Consider the following 12,316-nt stretch of genomic DNA (forward strand, 5'->3'; position numbering starts at 1 on the left):
TCTTGTGACAAGTATTGCCCGCTTAATACTTGACAAAGATATGCTTATTGCAAGCAAGATGCCCAGCCTTCCACACATTGTCACACTGTTCGGCAGGGCAATACTGGAAGCGAGTAAACTACGCAACTTTACATTGTCCGCTCGGCAACCGAGTAACTATTCAGAGAAACGAAGCACGCCACACGGCCACCGGTCGGAATCTACAGCTCCAAGCCCAGGGACATAATGCGTTTCCTGAGCAGAGTCGTGTGCTGGATATAATTTCGGCATGACTGTTAGTTTAATCAAGCTTGCTCTGTTTTGGCCCGGTTGCTTTATAGCGAAAAGCGGGACAACTCTTCGTACATGCTGTAGGTAAAAATTCAGAAATCGTTTAATGATTGGTTAAAGGGGGGGGGGGGGGGGAGAAACTGGTTTTTTGGACATCTTTGCAAGAGGATTGCCTAGATACTGGAGGCTGCACTTTGCGTAGAGCAGTACTGATTTAGATACTGCGTCATCAGCCAGTGAATGCGCACTGCGAGGAACCCGAGAATAAAATGTCCGGAGACGATAAGCTGCACTATAGCAAGAGCACTGCTCCAGAGGTGCAATTTGCCCTTTGCCCTATCGCTAAACTGCGCACAACTGTAAATGTGTGCGTAATCGATTGGTGGGTTCTGTTATCAGCGAGGTGTGGCGGTAACTGTGGGCGAGCGTATTTTTCAGGTGCAAGCGCAATGCACTTTCTGACGCGAGGTGATACGGCCGGTACGCGAACGATATCAAAGATAACAAAAGCGATACGTGCCTGGCGCTAGCGATGCTTACGCCACTCCGTGTCTCGTAAGGTGCTTGAAAAGGGGCTTGTTCAGCTGTCACCGAGGGTGCGCCATTCGCTACTCATCTGGGCCTCGGAGATGCGTCACTTCATCGCATTTGTAGCGGGCATTCTACTTGCTGGAAAAACTGCCGGCGATGTAACTGCAGCAGAGAATGCACCACCAGCAGGTGAGTTGACAGGAACTACGAGTGCTAGCCGATTAAGAAGAGAGGAAGGTGTTGGCTGCTCCCATAAATAGGTATCTGCCACATTTCGTAGCGCCAAAGGAACTCGTTCACTAAAAGGAAAGGCAAGGAAGCCTAACGTGGCTTCATCGCCTCCTTCGCACCCGAACGTAAAACAGCACATTATTTGGCAGATTAGAAAAGCGTACTCTAGCTCATCGACCTGAATACATACGTGCTAGTCTTGGGCTAGCGGTCGGTGAGGAAAGTAATAAAAACAACATTTTCACTGTTCACGTTTTGAAAATGTTTTTCCTTAAAACTTCACCGCGTCACTGCATGATCCGTTAGGTATTTGAAACTTGAATTCTGAGTGAGCCCTCCAGGTGCTACTTTCGGGACACATAAAAAGTGTGTAAAGTGAGCATACGCTTAATGCATGAAACACGGTTTTCTGTAATCCCAGTTAAATTCTCAGATTTCTTCCAGGCAGGTGAGACAAAAGGATAAAGAGAAAGATAAAAAATTTTTATTGTACTAGTATCGTATTTCGTAGCGGTTTCTGCGCAATTGTGTCATTCTTAAAGATAAATAAGCTCAGCTTGGAAAAATTGAATTCATTAAGCCCTGAAAGTGCAGAACTTGTCTCCACATTTCGAAAAGACAAAAAAGTGTTTTTGGCTGTTCCTATTAATTCATTAAAAAAAAGCCTCTGAAGAGCTCTGAACAAGAAAATTCTGTCACTCTGACTGGATAATCGTTATCGGTTTTCTGGAATGAGGTCCCGTTTTAGGCATATAAGAGTTACTTCGTCGGTGCCTTGTACGATGGGGAACAGCAAATGGAAGTCCAGCGAAGCACCCGTGCGGTACTTTGAGAGTTCGCGTAAAACTACTGCCGTCTTTGAAAACTCGCTCCCAATTGATCATCCCCATCCTAAAAAAAACATGTTTAATATAGAGCGCAGAATCCTATGTTGGGGACAATTTCGACTCTTCTTAGAAGCGCCAGGTCACGCCTTGAAAAAAAAAAAAAAAACACGTTCTTGCAGCTCGCGCTGAGAAATGTACGGACTGGTGCAGTGCAGCTCATTTTCACGAACAAAAGGCTTTTTTATCCACTACCATTACGGCTCTAAGTAAAAGTTATGCTGTGGTCTATCAGTGGAGGAACAAAGATCGATGTCGGCGTAATACGCCGTCGACGGAAACTACTGTGTGCACTACCTTGCCATTGAGGATGTCACTTAGGGGAGGATAGGAAATGTATTAGGGCTTGCTTCTGGGCACGAAATGTTACCGTCTCTTTCGCAACATATTTTACAAACAAATTTTCTTTATTTATTTCAGAGGCGCTCACCGAAAACATTTCGTTTGGTAGATATAGGATTCAGGTTACCAATATCTGTCTAAGGTTTCGGAGTACGGGCTGTCTTTAAACTGTTGGATTTTGGAGGGTAGTGTGATAAGCCAAATAAATGGATTCGGAAATCAGTGTTACTTTTTCAGTTGTAGAAGGAGGTGAGCAGCCTTGCAGGAATTCTTTGTAATCTAGAAAGTATTTAAGGGCGGCTACTTTATGTTTAAACACTTTCGTTTTTTGAACCCAAATTTTTCGTTCTCCAGAAACTCCTGCTTCGGAGAAGTCAACTTTTTGAGAAGCAAACCACGAGATATGGGCAATTGTAGTTGGCAGTTGACATTGCCAGGATTTTATTGGTTGGTGGGCTGTGTGACGTCACGGGACCAAACGATGTGGTCAAGTTGTCAGGAGCTGCCCACTCGGAGTCTCCTTTAAGATGGAAACCAAATCAGAGGCCCTTAGATCCCGCGTGAAACACCCTCACCTTAGGGCACGCAGGACCGCCCCACGACTCGGTTAAACTGGTGCTTTACTTCTCTTTCTGGTGCTGTATCGCAGAATATGGTACCTTACGAAGATGAGTATGCGTGACAACATTAAGGGATTGCTTAAGTGGCGAAGTGCATGTAAGGAAACGAGGACACGCAACGGTAGCAGGAAACGGTAGCCATTACCGCAGCCTTGTGATGAAGTTAAGGGCGGGGCTTGTGGTAACGATGCTGCTTTAATAGGGCCAGCACACAGAACCACTTGAATAAACGAGAAGAATTGAATAATGGGAAGCCGAAAATGTGACCTAGATAAAGATCAATCTCGCCAGTATCTAATGCTGTGATTAGCAAGATACTCTGCCTAGATACACTGTTGGAGAGAAAAGGTTCTAGCACGCGCCCTCTCACACACATGAAAGCTGAAGTCCAAGTTTCACATCCGCAGTCGGCCTGAAATTAGTGGCCGGTAAGAAATATATACACCTTCATTGCCATGCGCGTCTCCTGAGGGCGTTTGTTCTCACAGTACGGACATTCTCTCAACTCGACCAGCCGAGAGGACTCACGTCAGGGCCCAACAAAATGGACCATTTTAGTGTTACGAGCGTGCATATTTTTTTTTAAGAGATATATGTTTTGCCCTTATTCAGCTAAACACATCCGAAGATACTCAGAAGGGTCCAACTCACTTGTTTATGTTATGTCGTTCAGCTCGCATATGTGGAAAAGATTTTGAGGGATGCCTTAGCGGCGGGCTCCGGATAATTTTGACCACCCGGGGTTGTTTCACGCGCAATATAACATCACGCAATACACGGAGACCTTGCGTTTGGCGTCTAAATTAACGCGGCCATCGCTGCCAGGTCCGAACCCATTTCTTCTTGGTAAGCTGCGGAGTGCCCTAAGCCCTGAGCAGCACAGTGGCGGGGCTAACAACAGTCCAACTACAGGCTTGAGAATAAAAACACTTTGGCTGTACATTTTATGCAATACAAACTCATGCTCAACAATCTGCGTACTGAAATCCTCAAAAAGTTTTTTTTTTTAATCTACTGCTCCGAGAATGAGCCATATATTTCGTTTTAGTTCAACTTTCTTGTTAAATTTCCAACTCAGTGTAAAAGTGTTTTATTTCAGACAGCACAGTGCGAATTGTTGCTTTATTGAAATGTGTGTGTCGCGTGATGTAGTTTTGTACTTAGACGTGTACTTGTTTTTATGTATGGTATGCATGTATGAAATCTTGAATTGCTGATCTCAAATGTTTTTCTTGTCTGCTTTTTGGTTGTCCAAACTGATTGTTTTTTTTCCTTGCTGCATGTTTGATAATTCATTTTTGGATATTTCATTAATTGTCGTTCATCTGTTTGTTTATGTTCATGACTTTCCCTAATGAATAGCTCGGTTTGCATTCTGTTTAGTCCTTGTTTTCTTCATATTCTATTGCCCAAAAAACAAGTGTTTTGAAATTATTTGCTATCTTCATTATGTATCCTGATGTTATCTGTATGCCCCTCCTGCTTGGGCCGTAAAGGCCTGCAGTATTGAATAAATAAATAATGTATGTATGTATGTATGTATGTATGTATGTATGTATGTATGTATGTATGTATGTATGTATGTATGTATGTATGTATGTATGTATGTATGTATGTATGTATGTATGTATGTATGTATGTATGTATGTATGTATGTATGTATGTATGTATGTATGTATGTATGTATGTATGTATGTATGTATGTATGTATGTATGTATGTATGTATGTATGTATGTGTTCATGAAAGGCTTAGTAGATTTCCAACACCAATTAAATCTATGTACAAAATTACAAAGCATACTTCAATTTTAAGAATTATCTTAGTAACTGTTACGGAAAGAAGGTAGTCTGCATTGTCACTATAAAACCGGAGCTGCCGCTGTCTTCATTGAAAAACTTTTGCGATGCTGTTACCCTGACGCCTTTGAAACTGTCAGCAATAAAGCGTTCAACAAATGCGGCAGGGTAATTAAATTTGAGGCATATTAGATACTTTTTGCTCTCTTCCACAAGAAAACAAGTTGGGATATCTGCAATGTTTTTATCTTATATGTTCCTGAGAAACCTTGAATTTTCGATCCGCGGAAATTTGATTTCTCGCAGTGTCTAGCGGACATCACGCGAGGACAAGCATAATACACTTCAGTTCTGTTCAATCGAAAAAAGTGGTTGCTGGAAATGAATGTTTTTATTAATTTATAGGGTACTTTTTTGCCGCATGTCGCCAAATCAGACTATGTTAACGAATGCCTCACTATTCTTCCGCTTTTCTACATTTCCCAAGACATTTGCACCAAGTTCGGAAACAAATTTTGCGACGGTGCAAGATGCGAACTTTCGCCAGATGAGAAAAAAATGTTCACCTGCAAATGCGACAATGATAATGCCTACTTCGATGCAACAAAGAAGTCGTGCGAATGTAAGTGATATTTTTCTCTATTCCCTTCATAAAAATGTCAAGCTCCTCATGTGATACGATGTTTCGACTTGTTAAAAGAAACATACCGATGTAGGTTTGCATGGTGGTAGTGGTGGTAGTGGTGGGGTCGGGGGGCGTTGTGGGTACAAAATTCTAAAGTGAAAGATATTTTGTCGAAAAAAAAATGTGCCCGAAATAATGTGACGAGTATCCTAGTTTAAACAATAGCAATCTTTTATCTGAATTCCAAAACATGATAATAAATGATACATTTTTTAATGAATGACTTTTCTACGTGACAACAATAACGCATGTTTCAAAAACGAGTTAGATGCCTAGGTCATCCGGCTGTGTATGTTTGGAATTTTCGTTATCAGGTGACCTAAATGTTTCGCATGCCTGCCTGAAATAAAATCTCTTTGTTCAATTCAAACATCTGCCGAGGCTATCGCGTACTGTTGACTATCGCTGAAGTGGAGAAATATTTTTTACCGCGTTAAGTACACTACAATATAGAAATGTATGCCCTGAGAACATCTTTTCAGGCCTTGTAGTGAAATATTCTCAGATAAAAAAAAAATGCCGAACAAGAGGCCTTGGTATAAAGAGTTTGTGGTTCATGTACTTTGACGTACCAAAGCGATAGAGGCAATGATTGAGAGAAGCCTTATAGCGGAATGATGCCGATAATTTAGAGCACTATGTGCTTCAAGTTTAACATATTGCGCCTTCCATGCTGATTCGGTGCCCACAATCAGCAAATCTTCTGTACAGAAACCGAAACGTTCAAATCTTTTCTAGCAAGAATTCGTTTTTAATAATAATAATAATAATAATAATAATTTCTTCACATTAAGGGAAAGCAGCAGTATCATCACACTTGTTTCTATGGACACCTGACATGAGCCGTAAGGGAAGGGAGGAAGGTGGGAGTGAAAGTGAAAAGAGAGAAAGAGGAGCTGAAGTGGAGGGCTTCGGAGTAATTTCGACCACCTGGGGATCCCAATGTGCGGATCTTAATGGACGGCCTATCTGTTGTAGGCCGTCATTGCCCCCGCCACCGCTTCGGTGGTGGACGACGGCTGTTGTTGCGGCGTGCGTCTTTGTCTCCCTCTTCTGCTTCTTTCTTCTCTATTTTTTCTTCTGTCTGGCGCACGTTAAAGATCCCCAGGTGGTCGAAATTTCTCCGTAGCCCTCCACTACGGCTCCTCTTTCTCTCTTTCCACTTTCACCCCCACCTTTTTCCCTTCACTTACGGCGCGGTTGAGGTGTCCGCAGAAAACAAGTGAGACAGTTACCGCGCCTTTCCCTTCTTATAAATCAATCAATCTCTTCTGTCTGCACGAGGCAGCGGAGGTGGCTGCGAACCAGTAGCAGGCTCGTGCATTTTCTTTTCCTTCTTCCTATAGCCACAACAACAACAATGTATCTTATTGTGCGCTGAAGCGGCGGGGATTTGGAAGTGGTGAAGGGTGGCAGTTCCTGGCCTTAAGGGGCGTGGACTGGTAGGTCAACGCCGCTAGTGGCGGGGGCTAGCCAGCCACCGAATTTTTATCATGGCGGTTGAAGCAGGCGGACACGCGTCACTTCAGCTCCGCAAATTTTGACCGATTTCACCGGACCAACGCTTTTTCGCCACCGGATTTCATTCGGAACTGGAAGACATCAAGTGCTGGATCCCCTGGATGCCATATTTCAAGCGGTAGGACCATTTTTTCGGATCTTTACCGGACTTGAAAGTTCCAAAGCGGGCGCCAGCCCGCTAACCCTGACGGGACGCCCAGCACGACATCGGGAGAGAATGGGACGCTAGGCTTATTGACCACGGCGGCGCCTAGCACCGACTCTTCTTCAAAGGGAGACCATATGGCAGGGCCAAGCCAAGCCCCAAGTGCGTCGCCACAACCACCAAATGCCCTCCTTGACGAATTCCAAGGGATGGATGAAGACGACTTTGGAGACGCCGAGTCAGGAAGCGAAGACGGAATGCCGTCAGATTCCTCATCGGAGCGCGTCGGGTACAACAACGATGCCAGTTGGGAGCTTGTTCAATCCAAGCGCCAGAAAAAAAAACTTCAGAGACAAGGACAACGGAAAGGCACGGGAACCGGCCCGGACGCCCAACCTCATGATCGAAAATCACAGGGTAATGCGACCGGCTGCAACAAGACCGGAGAGGTGGAGCAGAGGAGGCCTAGGCGAAGACTGCCGCCACTCCCCAAAAATGACATCAAAATAATTTTTTGACCCAAGAAAGGACTCATGGTGAAATCACTCACCACACACCAAGTAGCGCGCGCCGTTATCATGGCGTGCGGCCAACAATGCAAGGACGAGGACATACTTGTAAGGCTTCGCACAGGATCAAATATCATTATCGTTAGCACCCCACATGAAGAAACGGCTCACCTGGTGCGGCGCATTACCCGCCTTAAGTTCGCCGGAAAGTCGTACGAGGTCAACGCTTACGTGGCAGCTCCGGAGGACGTCTTTCGCGGCGTAATTCACGGTGTTGACCCAGGTACGTCTCCCGAAGAGCTGAAAGCACACCTACGAGTCAGAACTCAAGGAGTAACCATTCTCCAGGCAAGGATGCTTGGAAAATCCAAGACCGCCGTGATCACGTTCGACGGCCCGATCTTGCCGAAATTCGTAATATACTACGGAGGTGAACTACCGTGCTACCAGTACCGCCCCACGAGGCAAGTGTGCTACGTCTGTTTCCAGCAAGGACACCGCTCCGACGTGTGCCCCACACCGGACATTATTGTGTGCGGACTGTGCGGAGATAAAAATCCGACGAAAGACCATGTGTGTGAGCTCAAGTGCCTAATATGCGGTGAGGCACATCGCACCGGATCCAAAGAGTGCCCCGAGAGACTGAAAAAAGCAAGACCAAAGCCCAGCGGGGAAAGAGGGCGCAGTGGCCAACGCGGGCGACCACGCAAGCGATGGTTCAGCTCAGAAGGAGAGACCTCAAGGAGCCGATCAAGGTCCAATTCCTTCCCACCTCTGTCGCCGGCCGGTTCACAGGAGGGGAACAAAGAAGAAAAGCAGAAAACGAAGCTTTCCCAGAAAGGCGGCAGCAAGGTAAGCTGGGCGTCTACCATTGATCCGCACTCGGTAGAAAATAGTAACACAAACAATACAAACAACAAAAATATTCCTGTCAAAGAAGCTAAAGACGCGAGCAGTGATGCACTCAGACGCGAGCTTGAACTCGCTCGACTCAAACAAAATGAGCTCGAACGCAAGGTCGAGGAACTAACAAAAACACTAAAGACACAACAGCGGGAGCTTGAAATCACTAGAGCCTTTCCAAAACAGCCACAAGCATCCAACAATGGAGAACTTGAATCACGAATGCAACAGATGATGCAGCAGATGATGCAGGATATGATGCGGCAAATCCAATCTCAAATGCAACAGATGCAAGCACAATTTCAGGGGCAGATCTCAGAAATCAAAAGTGCTTTTCGAAAACAAAGACATAACGAAAACATTAGGGAAAGAGCGTACAACCGTCCAGCGTTAACGGCGTTCGCTGTCGAACAAGGCAATAGCACGAACACGTAAACATGACCAAGACGCGTCAGCAAGACCAAGAAAACTTAGAAATTTGGCAATGGAACTGCAGAGGCTACCGCAAAAAACAGGCCCTACTAAAACAATACATAAACACACAGCTCACACCCCCCGATGTGATTGCGCTCCAAGAGACTGGAACCAGGCCCTCTCTACAGGGGTACGATGTTTACGAGAGCCAAAACGGAGGTAAAGCAGCCGTTCTAGTCATCAAAGCCATCACCGCAATCAGGCACGATACCATCGCCGACACGGACATCGAGCACGCGCTTGTCGAAATCATTCCGAAAAAGCGAAAGGAAAGGAGCACATTCGTACTAAACGTGTACAGCCCGCCAAGACAAAGAAAAGCCAAATTCTTCGAACTCTTCCACGGAGCGCACAAGCTGGCCAAAGAAAATGCACTCATTATCGTGGGAGATTTCAACGCCATGGACACGAGTTGGGGATACCGGAAACAAGATATCAAGGGAAGAACATTAGCGGACGTAGCCGAATATTTTGGCTGTAAGCTAATCACAGATCCCGCGACCCCAACGAGAATCGGTAATAGTGTGAGCACGGACACTTGCCCGGACCTCACGTTCGTAAGGAAGAGCAAGGAGTCACAGTGGGAAAACATGATGGAAAACCTAGGTAGCGATCATTTTATCCTCCGGACGCGAATAGCATCGGAAAGGGTAAGATGCCGGATCGGACAAGCAAAACTCACGGACTGGAACGCGTTCCGCGGGGCTTGCAAAAAATCTGAAGGCGGCATTCAATCACTAGAAGACTGGAGCGGCATGTTGACAGAAACGCGAGACAAATGCACAAAAAGTGTAAGACGAACAACAACAACGCCCGAAGTAGACGGGCACCTTCTGCGACTATGGGAAGCCAGACGCTGTCTCACCAAAAGATGGCGGAAGCAAAAACACAACAGGAAACTAAAACTAAAGATAGCAGAAGTTACGGCAAAAGCTGAAGAATACGCAGCGCAACTCGCGAGACAAAATTGGGAACAATTCAGCGACTCGCTTAAGGGAACCTTAGGTACGGCCAGAACCTGGAATCTCCTAAGAGCACTAATCGATCCGACCAAAACAAAATCAGAAAACAATAAAAGCATCCACAGATTCATCCACTCCTTCAAGGGCTCGGACACCGACCTTTTAGAGAAGGCACGAAAAAAATGTTTCGGTGATCGCAACCCCTCACGATACCAAGGAAACTATCGCGGAGCCGAAAACGAGAGACTCGACCGCCCAATAACTGTGGAAGAAGTTTATGCGGCCATAAGGAATACGACCAGAAACACGGCAGCAGGAGCCGACAGAATCGACAATGCCCTGATCCGAAACCTGAGTGACGACCTCATACAAGATCTCGTAAGTTTTCTAAACAAACACTGGGAGGCGGAGACAGTTCCTGAAGAGTGGAAACACGCCGAAGTAATTATGATACCTAAACCTGGCAAACAGCTCCAAATTGAAAATCTCAGGCCCATATCGCTCACGTCGTGCCTCGGCAAGCTTTACGAGCGGGTGGTGCTGCAAAGACTGCAAAATTTCATGGAAGATAATGAACGTGTACCCCATACCATGTTCGGCTTCAGAGCAAAACTCTCGACGCAGGACGTGCTGCTTCAAATACAAGAAGATGTGCTCCGCAACGTACCCCGAACAGGTGAAAATGTCATAATGGCCCTTGACATCAAGGGAGCATTTGATAACGTCAGTCACGAAGCGATCCTTAGAGGTCTAGACGACCTGAACTGCGGACGCAGAATCCACGGGTACGTCAAAGCCTTCCTGTCAGATAGAACTGCCACCATCGGCATGGGAGACCTTCGATCGAACAAAATTCACGCGCCAAACAAAGGAACACCACAAGGATCAGTCATCTCACCTATCCTCTTCAATATAGCTATGATAGGTCTAGCACGAAAACTAGAGAAGATCGAAGGCATCAGGCACGCCATGTATGCAGACGACATAACAGTCTGGACGAACACCGGTTCCCTCGGGGAGAAGGAAGGAAAACTACAGGAAGCGGCCTCCTGTGTACAGAAATATCTCGGAGAAAGAGGACTCGCATGCTCGACCGAGAAATCGGAACTGCTTCGAGTGTGGAGAGGCAAACAAAACCGGACCGTCCCAACCAGTGAGAGCCTGAAACTCAACATCTACCTGGAAGGAATGCCCATCCCTGAAAAGACAAAAATAAGAATATTAGGTATGTGGGTTCAATCGAATCAACGCAGTAGTCACACTTTTACCATGCTCAAAACTACAACGCTACAAGTGACACGCATGATCACCCGCATCACCAACAGGCGGCATGACATGCGCGAAGAGGACACACTAAAACTAGTTAGAAACCTGGTAGTGAGCCGAATTATGTACAGCCTGCCCTACCAGTGCCTCAACAAGAGTGAAATACAACAAGCTGATGCCCTGCTACGCAAAGCGTATAAGACGGCGCTCCGATTACCGCGCAACACGTCTACAGAAAAGCTCATGGCGCTTGGATTGCAAAACACATTCGAAGAACTACGCGAGGCGCAGCTTGAGTCGCAAAAACTCAGGCTGCTGCAGACAACGACTGGAAGAGCGCTTTTACAGAGACTCGGATACTGTGAGCAGATGCGAGAAATAGCGAGGACGGTAACGATCCCCGACGAACTTCGCAAGTCCCTCAAGGTAGCTCCAATCCCGAGAAACATGGACCCTAACCTCCACCAAGGTAGAAGAGAAGCAAGGGCCAATTTTATTCAAAAAACATACGCTCCTGAAGACACGACTGTGTATGCAGACGCGTCCTCGAGAGGAGGACAGAACAAAATTGCAGTGGCCACGGTGATCAATGCGTCTCTACGCGAAGTGACCAGCGCCTCTATCCGACACTGCACAGCAGCAGAGGCCGAGGAAGTAGCCATTTCTCTAGCGGTGGCGGAGGGCTATAGAGCTGGGCGGTCGCTAACGATACTCACGGACTCTCAAACAGCCTGTCGAAATTTCATGAATGGTAGGATTGGTCGTCACGCGCTTCGTATACTCCTCGAAGCGAGCGACAGATTTAAAAACCACGAAGAAAACAAGACCAGACACAAAATTATATGGGTACCGGGGCACATGGGGGTGGCAGGGAACCAAGAGGCTGACAGGATAGCTCGAGCATACACTACTTTCCGAGCATCCGACGGGTCCGCGGAACTTTTGCCAGCACCCAAGGCATACTCGGCCATACTAGAAAACTATAGAGGAAGAAGAATGCGATATCCCCCACCGCACAGTTCTCTCACCAGAGAGGAAACTGTCATATGGAGACAATTACAGACGGGTTCATACCGAAACCTACACATACTAAACAAAATGCACCCTACCTTATACGCTGACAGATGTCCGTGGTGCTATGAAAAACCAACACTGTATCACATCACATGGGCATG

At 46.2% G+C, this 12,316-nt stretch overlaps 1 protein-coding gene across 2 annotated transcripts in view; it reads left to right on the plus strand.

The window, feature by feature from the left end:
• The first annotated feature begins 831 nt into the window (after window positions 1–831).
• Window positions 832–12,316, plus strand: part of LOC146185047 (glycoprotein antigen BM86-like) — a 70,160-nt gene continuing 58,675 nt past the window's right edge. The window contains exons 1-2 of one of the 2 annotated variants that reach the window (XM_084606035.1): window positions 832–990; window positions 5,164–5,298. In XM_084606035.1, coding sequence (XP_084462161.1) covers window positions 900–990; window positions 5,164–5,298 — 226 coding nt within the window. In that variant the 5' untranslated portion in view covers window positions 832–899. The remainder of the gene's footprint in view (window positions 991–5,163; window positions 5,299–12,316) is intronic. The other variant, XM_084606037.1, reaches the window with a different exon arrangement.

Source organism: Amblyomma maculatum, chromosome 6 (assembly GCF_055883805.1).
Source record: "Amblyomma maculatum isolate TAMU_Amacu chromosome 6, ASM5588380v1, whole genome shotgun sequence".
Taxonomy (NCBI): Eukaryota; Metazoa; Arthropoda; class Arachnida; order Ixodida; family Ixodidae; genus Amblyomma; species Amblyomma maculatum.